Raw genomic sequence first — 13857 nt, forward strand, 5'->3', positions numbered from 1 at the left:
ATTTATGAAGATTTTTTCCAAGTCCAGTGCTGGATTTGAGTCTCCTTTATCAAAAGTATAAATCTCTAGATTGTTGTAAATACTGTACAGCTTTCTGAACTAGTTCAGAAGGATACAAAACAAACTTAACCTGCAGTCTGTTTTTCCCACCATATGTAGGGGAAAGGATAATATAATAGATACCTTCCGTATATAGATATTCACACCTTCATCTCCTAGCTGCCCACAAGACACAACTATTTAGAAGTTGTAGTCTTGGCTTAGCACCTGTAGCTCAGTGAGTAGAGCGCTGGCCACATACACTGAGGCTGGCAGGTTCAAGCCCAGCCTGGGCCTGCTAAACAACAATGACAACTTCAACAACAACAACAACAAAAATAGCTGGGTGCTGTGGTGGGTACCTGTAGTCCCAGCTACTAGGGAGGCTGAGGCAAGAGAATCGCTTAAGCCCAAGAGTTGGAGGTTGCTGTGAGCTGTGACGTCCATGGCATTCTACCCAGGGCGACATAATAAGACTCTGTCTCAAAAAAAAAAATTTGTAGTGTGCACCCATGCTTTTTCCTCCCTCTTCTGTCCTGAAGCCCTCAATTCTGTCATCATTTGGGGTTATAATACAGGGTAAGATACGGTCATCACTCCAAAGGAGGCTAGACACTGTTGTCATGGGACAGTGGGAGAGACTGCACCTACGTAAATGGGGCAGCTGATGGAAATACACAACAGTGCACTGGAATACACTGGGGACCAGCTTTTGGAAACCCTGAAGGCCAGAAAGAAGGTTGAAGAACCACTGAAGGTGTGTGAGAGTTGTGGCACAAAAGTGATAGTTTAGCTGGAGACTGACGGTGTGTGAGAGTTGTGGCACAAAGGTGATAGTTTAGCTGGAGGGTCCAATAAAGATGGCAACAGCAGAAGGAAGGTCCTTGAGGGAGAAAATACATAAACCCAAGAGAAAGTAACAGGGATGTGGACTAAAGGGCCCATGTAAGAAAGATAGAAGGGGGAGCCACTTTGTTCTGAGAGCAGAGTCTAGGGGCTCTGTCTCACTTTCTGTCTGTCAGCTGGGAGACACGCAGCTGGAGAAGGGCACTGGGGAGTGCTGTCACAGTGCACTTGGAATACATTCCCCAACAGCAACAATTGTCTCCCAACCCATAGCTCTTCTCTTAACACTGAGTTTGATGTTCTTCCCATGAAAGAGGTGGGGTCTCTGTTCCCACCTTCTGAATCTGGCACTGTGATGCTAATACGATTTCTGAAGCTAGGTCATAAGAGGCTATTATAGTTTCTGCCTGGTTCTCTTAGGACACTCACCTTTAGAGCATAAGCCTCCATGTGGAGGCCCAGGGCCATGTGGATAGGTCACATACAGGTGTTCTGGCCAACCAGTAGAGGTCTCAATCTGTACTAGCATCACCTGACAAAAATGATACCTCTAAAGTGATTCCTGGCTCCAGCCATCAAGTCACCCCAGCCTTTAAGTCATCCCACCCAAGGCCCAGACATGATGGAACAGAGACAAACCATCTCTGTTGTGTCCTTTGTGAATTCCTGACTCAAAGAATCCATAAATATAACAAAATGGCAGTTTTAAGCCACTGATTTGCAGTAATTTTTTTTTTTTTTGCAGTTTTTGGCTGGGGCCAGGTTTGAACCTGCCACCTCTGGTATATGGGGCCTGCACCCTACTCCTTTGAGCCACAGACACTGCCCTGCAATAATTTGTTATGTAGAAATAGATAAATAAATACCTACAATCGTGGAATTTTTTGGCTCTATCTGAACTTAATCCAGCTTTACTTTCCAAAAGATTAATTGAGGCCTAGGTGGGGAAGAGACTGACAGCCTGCCTACTAATCCCCTTCTCTACCACACCTTCTCAGCCCAAGAAAGTGGCCTGGACAAGGCAAGGCCTGTCCCACCACAGGAGTCAGCAGGCTTTTGCCCGTCATCCTTGCAGCAAGGATGTAATTTTTTTTTATTCCACTAATATGAAAATTTTGGAACATAGAAAAGTAGAAAGAATAGTAAAATAAACATTGATATTAAAAATTAAACATTAACATTGCCATATATGGGCTCAGTGGCTCAAGCAGCTAGGGTGCCAGCCTCATACACCTGAGTTGGTGGGTTCAAATTCAGCCCAGGCCCGCCAAACAACAATGATGGCTGCAACCAAAAAATAGCCAGGCATTGTGGTGGGCGCCTAGAGTCCCAGCTACTTGGGAGGTGGAGACAGGAGAATCACTTGAGCCCAGGCTTTGGAGGTTGCTGTGAGCTGTGATGCCACGGCATTCTACCCAGGGCGACAGCTTGAGGCTCTGTCTCAGAACAAAAAAAAAAAACATTGCCATATATGCTTTATGTGTGTATAATATTAAACCGAACATCTGAGATGAAATTTCAGACACTATAGCACTTCACCCCAGAATACTTCATTTTATGTACATACAACTATATGCTATTATCATTTCTGCTATCACCTAAGATTTAATGTATATTCAGATTGTTCCCCAATTGTCCCCAAAAATCTATTTATAGTTTTTTTCCAGCCAGGATTTAGTCAAATTTCATACATTATATTTATTTGATTTTAAGTCCAAAACAGTGTCATCCTTTTTTTTTTTTAATTAATGACATTGACTTTTCTTTTTGTTCTAGTTTTATTTACATAGTATGACACTGGATTTTAAAGAGATCAAATTAGATGTTGTGTAGAGTATATTTCACATTCTGGATTTATCTGATCGATCTTTTTCTTTGAGATAGTCTCACTTTGTCACTCTCAATAGATTGCTATGGCATCATAGCTCACAGCAACCTCCAACTCTTGGGCTCAAGTTATTCTCTTGCTTCAGCTTCCCAAATAGCTGGGACTACAGGTGCCTGCCACAATGCCCAACTTTTTTTTTTTTTTTGAGACAGAGTTTCACTATGTTGCCCTTGGTAGAGTGCTGTAGCATCACAGCTCACAGCAACCTCAAACTCTTGGACTCAAGCAATTCTCTTGCCTTAGCCTCCCATTCCCTGTAGCTGGAACTACAGGTGCTTGCCACATCGCCTGGCTATTTTTTTTTTCTTTTGAGACAGAGCCTCAAGTTGTCCCCCTGGGTAGAGTCCTGTGGCATCACGATCACAGCTCACAGCAATCTCCAACACCTGGGCTCTAGCAAGTCTCCCGTCTCAGCCTCTCAAGTAGCTGGGACCACAGGTGCCCACCACAATGCCTGGTTATTTTTTGGTTGCAGCCATCATTGTTGTTTGGCGGGCCCAAGCTGTATTCAAACCCGCCACCTTAGGTGTACGTGGCTGGCGCCTTAGGCACTTGAGCCACAGGTGCCGAGCCATCGCCTGGCTATTTTTTAAAAAGGTTGTAGTTGTTAATTGTTTGGCAAGTCTGGGCTGGTTTTAAACCCACCAGTCCCAGTGTACATGGCTGTTGCCCTAGCTACGGAGCTACAGGTGCCAAGCCAATACCCAGCTATTTTTAGAGACGGGGTCTACCTCTTGTTCATGCTGGTCTGGAAACTGTGAGCTCAGGCATTCCAACCACCTCAGCCTCCCAGAGTGCTAGGATTACAGGCATGAGCCACCACTCTTGGCCAATCATTGTTTTTATTAACTTGTTCCTTTATCTCCTTTGTTTCCTATAAACTGGAAGTTAGATATAAAGGCTTGAAGCGCTTTGCATTTAAAACTTTTTGGAAGAATATTTCACAGGTAGTCATGCGTATAATGTCAGAGGACATTACTAATGGAGACATTAGTAAAATTAAGTTTAATCAACTAAAGTGAGGTACAGGGTGTTTTTTGTGTGTGTGTTTTGTTTTTGAGACAATCTCACTCCCCTGACCTAGAGAATGTTGTGGCATCATAGCTCACAGCAAGTTCAAATTCTTGGGTTCAAGCAATCCTCTTGCCTGTTTTCCAAGTAGCTTAGACTACAGGCACACACCAGCATACCTGGCTAGTTTTTCTATTTTTAGTAGAAACAGGGTCTCTTGCTCAGGCTGTTCTCCAACTCCTGAGCTTGAGCAATCCACTTACCTCTGCCTCCCAGAGTGCTAGGATTACAGGTGTAAGCCACTGTGCCTGGCCAGGAGCAGGATGGTTTTAAATTCAAACAGGAGTCATAAGAATGCCCCTTTGGGGGGAGGTGGGAAGAAGGAAGGTACGCAGGGGGACCTCAACTAAGGTGCATGATGCAATGGTACGTTTCAAAACTATTAAGAGTATAATTGTGATGGATGTGTTAATCAGTTCAATGTAAACATTTCACGTATATCAGTGCACTGAACCCCATAAATGCATCAATGTACACAGCTATTATTTAATTTAAAAAATGCCCCTTTAAGGCGGCGCCTGTGGCTCAGTTGGTAGGGCGCCAGCCCCGGCCAAACTGCAACAAAAAAATAGCCGGGCATTGTGGCAGGCGCCTGTAGTCCCAGCTACTTGGGAGGCTGAGACAAGAGAATCGCCTAAGCCCAGGAGTTGGAGGTTGCTATGAGGTGTGTGATGCCATGGCACTCTACCGAGGGCAGTAAAGTGAGACTCTGTCTCTACAAAAAAAAAAAAAGCCCCTTAATCTCAGCTGCTGTTCATTATGTGCACAAACTTTTCTGGTACATAAGTCAGTGGAGATGAGAAATAACTGACTTGAACAAATGTTTCAACTTCATTCTTTAAAATAAAAAGGAACAAAATGATAATACCAGTTTTAGCAGGTTACAGCACAAAAATAACTGGAGATTTTATTTTTTCAACTCAAATATGTCTCTAATCAGAGAAACGTTAATCGTTAATGTGAAGAGGAAATAACATAATGATGAGAGATAGTGGAGGTGACAGAACCTCTCTCTCCTACTCAGGAACAAGGAAGAAAATTTGTAGCATCTTATGATTCACGGATCCTACTGTGTGGCTTTGCTAAGTTTCTTTTCATTTATAAAACCAAATAATAGAGCGGTTTTTGCTCTTGGACTTAGGCAATTCTCATTCCTCGGCCTCCGGAGTAGGTGGGACTACAGGAGCCCACCATAACGTCTGGCTATTTTTTTGTTGTTGCAGTTTGGCTGGGGCTGGGCTTGAAGCTGCCACCCTTGGTATATGGGGCTGGAGCCCTACTCACTGAGCCACAGCTGCCTTTTTTTTTTTTTTTTTGAGACAGTCTCAAGCTGTCGTCACCCTGTGTAGAGTGCTGTATCCATCACAGCTCACAGCAACCTCCAGTTCATGGGCTGAAGCAATTCTCTTGCCTCAGCCTCCCAAGTAGCTGAGACTACAGGCGCCCGCCACAACACTGGGCTATTTTTTGTTGCAGTTGTCATTGCTCTTTAGCTGGCCTGGGCCGGGTTCAAACCCACCAGTCTCAGTGTATGTGGCTGGCGCCATAACCACTATGCTACAGGCTCCAAGCCTACAGAGCGATTTAAAAACTGTTCTCTAGATGGTCCTAGAGTTCTACATATGTCTTACTTATTAAAATTTAATTTTTTTGGCTCACGCCTGTGGCTCATGTGGCTAAGGCGCCAGCCACATATACCAGAGCTGGTGGGCTCGAATCCAGCCCAGGCCTGCCAAAACAGCAATGACAACTACAACCAAAAAATGGCTGGACATTGTGGTGGGCACCTGTAGTCGTAGCTACTTGGGAGGCTGAGGCAAGAGAATTGCTTAAGCCCAAGAGTCTGAGGTTGCTGTAAGCTGTAATGCCACAACACTCTACCTAGGGTGACAGCTTGAGGCTCTGTCTCACAAAAAGAAAAAATAATTTTTTTTGGTGGGCTGGGTTTGAACCCGCCACTTCCGGCATATGGGGCTGGCGCTCTACTCCTTTGAGCCACATGTGCTGCCCTAAAATAATTTTTAAATTTAATTTTGTTTTTAATCTTAAAAAATGTAGATAATATTTGAGCAAGGGCTCGGCGCCCATAGCTCAGCGGTTGGGGCGTTGGCCACATGCACTGGGGTTGGTGGATTTGAACCGGGCCGGGGCCTGCTAAATAGACAAAAAATAGCCGGCGTTGTGGCAGGCACCTGTTGTCCCAGCTACTCGGGAGGCTGAGGCAAAAGAATCGCTTGAGCCCAAGAGTTTGAGTTTGCTGTGAGCTGTGATGCCACAGTATTCTACTGAGGGCGACATAGACTCTTGTCTCAAAAAAAAAAAAAAAAAAAAAAATTGAGCAAGGAACTAAAGGATGTTGAGGAGAAAGAACACCCTCTTCAACTATCCAGTTCCCCCCTGCAATCAATGTTATCAATTTCTTTCAATGCCTTCAAGAGATTAGGTAGAAATGAGTAAACAACAACAAAAAAAATCTCCTTGCTTATTGATAAATACATTTGAATATGAAGCCTACTGATGTATCTTGCTCTTCCGCAGCTCGGAATCTAATCAAAGAGAGTATCCTGAGAAGAGTCACAACGGTGACAAAGAACATGAAGGAAACGCGGTGTCAAGTGCTTGCCCAGGGCCTCTGACCCACACTGGGGAGTCAGGGACCGCTCAGGGCTGGGGGCTACAGGTGAACGCAAACTTCTGGCTGGCCACGTCCCCGCCCTTGTTCCTTCTCCCCTGGGTCTTTCTTTCACCCGTCTCCCACACTAAAGAAACAGCAGGCATCGGGCGAAGCCTCCCAGAGGTGAAGACTCCAGGGACGCAGGGCAGGACCGAGGTTACAGGCCAGCAGCCAGGGTCCCAGCGGACCCCCGCGCAGGCGCCCGCTAGTGACGTCAGGCGATGCGACTCCCGCGATGCTCAGTGCGGCTCCCGAGCCTGAGCAGCAGCACCTGCTGCTCCCGTAGCTGTGTTCTGGGGGTCTGTCTTGACCCTGTGGATAGGTGGCCCCGGCGCGGGTGCTGCCGCCGGACAGCCTGGGGCCTTTGGCGTCCTTCGAAACAGGTCACGTCATCCGCCGCCGGCGGGACTCTGGGTTGACTCCGAGGTCTGAGGAAAGTAGGGATGTCGCCGAGGCCAGTCACAGGGCTGGAGGTATGCAGTTGATTTCCAGCATCCACACGACGTACCCTAACAGGTCCTACCCTGTTCGACTGACGAACTGCAAGTGACTGTATTACAAAAGAGCTAAGTGTTGGCGAAAGCTGATGCTCCAGAAAGTCCAAGTTAGTGGTCAGGGGCGTGGACCTAAACATCATGTGTGTGTAAAGTAGCTCAGGGTCCTAGTACTGTCCATGTCCCATTTCCTTCATCAGGAACACAAGGATCTTAGATGGTTTCTAAGAAACCCAAGTTTTCCCACTTTGCAATTGCATACTGAGAGGTTCTGGCATAAAACCAGGGTGAGAGGGGCGGCGCCTGTGGCTCAGTGAGTAGGGCGCTGGCCCCATATACCGAGGGTGGCGGTTTCAAACCCAGCCCCGGCCAAACTGCAGCAACAACCAAAAAAAAAAAAAAATAGCCGGGTGTTGTGGCGGTGGCCTGTTGTCCTGGCTCCTCTGGAGGCTGAGACAAGAGAATCCCCTAAGACCAAGAGCCGGGAAGTTGCTGTGATGCTGTGACACTCTACTGAGGGTGACAAAGTGAGACTCTGTCTCTAAAAAAAAAAACAAAAAAACAAAACTGGGGTGAGAGTCCTCAAGAAAGGAAAGGAGGCGAAGGACAAGGAAAGACTTTAATAGAAGGGAAAAGGAAACTGGACGCTTACCAGGTGTCAGCTCAGCTACCACAGTAGCAGAAGGCTTTTCTTAGCCTTATCTGTATAGCTGGAATGGGACGGCGCCTGGGGCTCTCTTTTGACCCGGGCCACATTTGAACCCACCACCTCCAGAATATGGGGCCAGAGCCCTACTCCTTGAGCCACAGGTGCCACCCATGCCTGAGGCTCTTCTCTAGTGCTGGTAGGGATTAAAAGTGTATCCTTAGTACTAGCCAGTTTGGGTAGGGTATTTCCAGGAACTCTGGCCTTGAGGCACTCCAGGAGTCTGGAGAGAGGATTGCTGGTTTCTGACCTGATTTTCTTTTCTTTTCTTTTCTTTTTTTTTTTGAGACAGAGCCTCAAGCTGAGCCCCTAGGTAGAGTGCCATGGCTTCGCTGCTCACAGCAACCTCCAACTCCTGGGCTCAAGCCAGTCTCCTGCCTCAGCCTCCCAAGTAGCTGGGACCACAGGTGCCTGCCACAAAGCCCAGCTATTTTTTGGTTGCAGCCATCATTGTTGTTTGGTGGGCTCAGGCTGGATTCGAACCCGCCACCTTAGGTGTATGTGGCTGGCGCCTTAGCCACTTGAGCCATAGGCGCCAAACCCTGACCTGATTCTCTAAAATGGCTGCATTCCAGTCGGGGTTATGAGAATTCCTTTCCCACACATACATGAGGAAACAGCTGGGGCTGGCATGAGCCCAGATAGGGTTGATGGCCCAGGCCTTTGGTCTAGGGCCCCACACTGCTCCAAGTAACAGAGTCATACAAATGAAACATATCCCTCATCTCCCAAAAATTCCTTGCGTCCCCTTGTAGTCCCTTCCTCTCCATATCCTTTGTCATTTTATTTTGGTTTCTGTCACTATAGATTGGTTTATGATTTCTATGCTCTATAAATGGAATTATGTAGGAGTTTGAGACTAGCCTAAGAGAGTGATACCCTATCTCTACTAAAATCAGAAAAATAAGCCAGGTTTTGTGGCACAGGCCTGTAATCCCAGCTACTCAGGAGGCTGAGGCAGGAGGATCACTTGAGTCTAGAAGTTTGAGGTTGCTATGAGCTAGGCTGCACTCTAGTCTGGTGCAAGAAAGTGAGAATCTCAAAAACAACAAAAAAAAGAAGGTCATGTGATCCTACTTACCATCAATCAGTCAGTGTTTGTTTTGTGTTCACCCTAGTGCTAGGCCCTGAACATTTAGATCAAGTAGATTTGATCCTGTCTTCCCTATATGGGGTCAGGTCCTGGAGCCCAGGGAGGGGCAGATTGTTGAATGACTAAATAGCTGGAGCCTCCCTGTCCAGGAAAAGCATATCCAGGAAGTTTTCCAGCAGAGTTGACCCCGGTATTTTATCAACAGGGGCCCAAAGGCCACTCCCAGGTGTGCTTGCACCCAGGCCACAGGGAGTCTTTTATTCAGGGTGTGTTTGTTGGCATGATGATAACGAGAGGACACATGTGTAGAGATCACCAGATTCTATTTGGCACCAGAGTGATCACCCTGTTGCTTCCCTGACTCAAGGCATTGACTCCAAGCTCCTCTGGCTCCAGGGTATTGGCCCCAGTTCCAGGTGGACTCTACAGCTGCTCTCCACCTCTTACCTTGGGCGAATACCTTGCCCAAGCTACCAGCTCCTGCCTCTTCCTGAAAGGAGACTAATAATTCATGTGAGAGTATATGCTGTTTGCAAAGCAGTTGGCTGGACCTCAAAGATGAGTGTGAGGCCCTATGAAGAGTAACAATAGGAATAGCTAACAGTATTAGAGAACTTACTTGCCAGGGACTGTGTTTTACACATATTCATTCATTTAACCTTATAATCACCCTACAAAGTAAGTACCAGTGTAGTGATTAAGAGCATAGATTCTAGAACTAGGCAGCCCAGGTCTGAATCCCTGCTTTGCCATTTATTTACTAACAGAGTGACCTTGGGGAAGTATATGCCTCAGTTTCCCTATCTGCAAAAGAGGATAATAGTTTCTACCTCATAGGATTGTTATAAGGATTAAATAGGTTAAAATTTATATGTAGAAAAGTGGCTGGTCATAGTAAAAACATCTAAATTTTTTATAAATCCCATTTTTACAGATGAGGAAACATATAGAAGAGTTAGGTCAGTTTTGTTCTTTTTTTGAGACAGAGCCTCTCAAGCTGGAGCCCTGGGTAGAATGCTGTGGTGTCACAGCTCACAGCAACCTCAGACTCTAGGGCTTAAGTGAGTCTCTTGCCTCAGCCTTCCACAGGCAACTGCCACAATGCCTGGCTACTTTCAGAGACAAGGTTTCACTTGTCTGGTCTTGAACCTGTGAGTTCAGGCAAGCCACCCACTTTGGTCTCCCAAGTATTAGGATTTCAGGCATTAGCCAATGCGCCTGGCTGTTTTTTGAGACAGTCTCATTCTGCTACCCTGGGTAGAGGAGTACCATCGTGTCATAGTTCACAGCAACCTCAAACCCCTGGGCTCAAGTGATGAACTTGTCTCAGCCTTCCAAATACTTGGGACTATAGGCGCTGGCCACAATGCCTGGCTAATTTTTCTATTTTTAGTAGAGATAGGGGGTCTTGCTCTTGCTCAGGCTGGTCTCAAACTCCTGAGCTGAAGGGATCCTCTGGCCTCTGCCTCTCATAGTGCTGGGATCATACACGTAAGCCACCATGCCTGGCAGAAGACTTAGGTAATTTGCCTAAGATAATGCAACTAGTAAGTTGTAAAGCTGGAAATCAAACCCAGTTTGGTCATAGTGCCTGTGCTAGCAGCCATGAGGGGATGTCCATATTTATTCTTTTATGAAGGGAGTGTGTGGGAGAATCCTTGAATTAAGTGGTGTGGAAACTTCCTAGCACTGAAGATGTCAATCTTGCTTTTGCTGTGATAAATGAAGTTTGCAGCAGCTGGCTGGACTATTCCCCAGTGGCCAGCAGTTTCTGGAAGAGGGGTCTGAGGCTTGAGCAGGGGCTAAGATGCAGAGGTTTGGCCTGGTCTCCTCAGGCTCCTGCCTCACAGTTCACTGACTTACCTCCCAGCGCACCTCCCAGGAAGCCCAGTGTGGCATCCCCCTCAGTAAATGTCAATGTAAAAGGGAAAATCCTTGTTAAATCTCTACAACTTTAAACTTAATTTACCTCACCAAACTTATTCTTTACCCGGGGCCTCCTAAATCAGGTTCTGGGATGGGCCCTAGGGATACTGGGGTGAATCCAGAGGCCCCTTGGATCTCAGGGTGCCCAAAGGAGGAAACACAAAAATCAACAAGCAGATTGTGGGACTTGGACCCCAAAGATAAAACAGAAATTAGCCCGGTGAGAGGGGCGGGTAGTTTCTGGCTCGGGTGGAGGATGGGGGATAAAGGCAAACAAGCTAAATGATTGTGGAGTTAGGAATTTACCCCAAGGGAGACGGGGAGGTTTTAAGATCTAAAGAGGTAAAGTCCCGTCGGCACCCTACAGAGGAAGCAGGGAAAAGGTTCGAAGGCGTGGCCTGGTCTAAGTAGGGGCTGCAGAGACCAAAGAGTAGCTTGGACTGGTGCAGGGGATGCTGCCTGGCAATTTCACTGGCCTGGCTCTCTGATTACTCGCGCCTCACTACCTGTCCTCAGTCTTCGCTGCTCATGGGCGGTTTTGGATCGACATTTGGCCTGGGCCAGACTTCAACCTCGCAGCTGCCGACCCCGTCCCAGCGCTCCTGTAGTTTCTCTCTGGGCTCTGGGCTGGTGCAGCTCCCGCCCGCCGGCCCCGCCCTGCCAGCTCCACCTAGCCCGGTAGGCCCCGCCCAGCTCCTCTGCAGGCCCCGCCCCTGCGCCCGCGCGCCAGTCCAGGGCGGCGCCGAAGCGCTTGGCGGGAGATAGAAAAGTGCTTCTGCGCGCGCCGGCGGAGTCTGCAGTTCCTGCGGGCGGGCAGCGCGGAAGCTGCGGACACGCTGACGCCTCCAAACGCTGTCCCGGGCCCGGAGCGGCCGGAGCAGCCAGCGTCCTGACCCCGGCCCGGCTCCCGCTCCGGGCTCTGCCGGCGGGCGGGCGAGCGCGGCGCGGCCCGGGCCGGGGGGATGTCTCGGCGGGCGCGCTGGTGAGCGGAGCCGGGTGGACTGAGAGCCCCTCCCCCCAACCCTTTCTACCCATCTTGGTACCCCCACCCTGCCCAAGCCTGTGAGGGGGTTGGTTGGGAGGGTGTCCCTCGGGAAATGCTGCGTCCTGGGCCACGGGAGGAAAGGGGCGCTCGCAAAGCCCGGGGGCCCTTGGAAGCCCTTCACTAGACTCCCCGGGCCTGCTGGGCTTTGGAGCCGGGTCGGGCGGGTCTCCTGGGACCCGGGCCAAGCTCTGCATGATGTCATGTTGCCTCCCGCCTAATTGTGGGGTGGGGGTGGGACGATCGGTGTCAGCTGGAAGGGCCTTTACTGGGGAGGGAGGCGAGCCCTGGCAGGTGGGGGGCGATTTTTCCAGGTCACAGCTAGTGGGAGGCCAAACTTGGGAGACACTTGTCGTCCAAGCTCAGCTTTGGCTCAGCTTTGCGGGTGGGCATTTCTACTCAGCGTTCCGGGAAGCATAGGCGCCACCCCCCTCCGGATACTGAGAAGGGTGCTGAGGCAAGAGCTCTTTTGTCTCTGTCACTAGGTTCCCTGGGTTTAGTTTGAGACCTCCTTCCTGTTCCACACGAGTTTGGGGCAGGTGGGGTTGAAGGTGAAAGGAAGAGAGACTGATGTGTATTAAGACTGCCCTGCCAGTAGTCCCTGGGGTAAAGGCAGGAACTGTGGTCTCCACTTTACTTATTCCCCAGAATTAATGGCAGTGTCAACGCTGCAGCTAGGTCTGTGGGCGCTAGGTCCCTTTCTTACACCTGAGCTCTGGGTTTTTAAGCCTGCCTGGGAGACAGGGCAATGGGGTCCTGTCCTGTTCCCTCTCTGCATTTGTGCAGCCGGTCTTCTCCCCGGATCTCAGAGCCCTTTTTAGATGATGGCGTTTGCCTTCACAGGCTGAGGATATAGGTCTGAGCAGGTTTTTGTTGCTGGCTTTCCCCAGAGTTCCAGCGAGGAAGCATCTGATCCTTGGGCAGCTGTGGCAGGGACTGTGTTCCCCAGGGGAGCTCCAATGCCCAGAAGGAGTTAGTTTTCTGTTTGGGCACCTGTCATGTTTTGATCTTTGATCTAGGAACCACTGACCACTCCTAAACCCCTCCCAGGTCCTCTGCTGCTTCTCCTGGGACCTGGGGGTGGGGGGAGCCTTCTCCTGGTTGAGGGGACTGCCTCCTGGCCCCCCGCACAATTCTCAGCTCATTTCTTGGCCACTTGCTATAAATCCCTTCTGCTCCAGTGCCCCACTTCTAGCCCTAGAGCAGAGCCCACCATATTGAAGGCCAAAAGAGGGGTATGTTGGACCAAGATGGGTTTGCCAGCGCTAGTTGGCTTCTGCTTTTTCAGCTGGGATTATGAGGTGAGGACTTGAAGGTGTGGGGGTAAGGAGGCACAGAGCCTGGCTTTGTGGACTTGGCAGGTGGTATAACCTCTTTCTGCATCTGTTAAATGGAAATACTAAGGATGTATGTGAAGTGGATGGCTAGCACATGTGAGTAATAGAGGGATATTATCTCACATTGTTCTAGCTGTCTGAGATGCTGTCCCCATTAAATAGCATTGGAACACTAGAGATTGTCCACACAGATGCCCTTTCATCCTAGAAGGAATATTTGCTGAGCTTCTGTTAGAAGCTAGGCCTTGCACTGAATGCTGGGAAAGCAGATAGTTTCTGTCAGGGAGGAGTCTGGGGGTAGTTCGTTTGAAAGTCAGCGTCATTCTATTGTTAGTATCTTATAGATTATTGCCTCCTACTTTGCTATGGTGAGGGAACCATGAATTGGGTTAGAAGTGACAGGACAAAGCTGAATTCAGATCTTTCTGGAACTGATGCATTGCTGAGTTTAGGTACCATCTCTTCCTACTTATTATATTAGTATTATCAACTAATAGGTAGCAGCTTTGCAGATTCTTTTTTTTTTTTTTTTCCTTGAAATGGATCTTGTTCTGTCACCCAGGCTAGACTGCTGTGGTGCAGTCAGAGCTCATTGTAGTCTCAAAATCCTGGGCATAAGTGATCCTCTGGTCTCAGCCTCCTGAGGCTTAGACTGTTTCTAGTTTATTCATCATGTATCTGCCATTCCCTAAGCAAATATTTCTTTTTTCTTTTATTAACTTTTTTTTTTTTTTTTTTTTT

General features: G+C 48.4%; 1 protein-coding gene across 1 annotated transcript in view; it reads left to right on the forward strand.

Annotated features, from left to right (window-relative positions):
* The first annotated feature begins 6753 nt into the window (after window positions 1-6753).
* Window positions 6754-13857, forward strand: part of MYBL2 (MYB proto-oncogene like 2) — a 55441-nt gene continuing 48337 nt past the window's right edge. The window contains exon 1 of the mRNA XM_023511977.1: window positions 6754-6800. Within this exon, the coding sequence (XP_023367745.1) occupies window positions 6754-6800 (47 nt within the window). The remainder of the gene's footprint in view (window positions 6801-13857) is intronic.

The sequence above is a fragment of the Otolemur garnettii genome, unplaced genomic scaffold (genome assembly GCF_000181295.1).
Source record: "Otolemur garnettii isolate 467f Iridium unplaced genomic scaffold, OtoGar3 scaffold00023, whole genome shotgun sequence".
Classification (NCBI taxonomy): domain Eukaryota; kingdom Metazoa; phylum Chordata; class Mammalia; order Primates; family Galagidae; genus Otolemur; species Otolemur garnettii.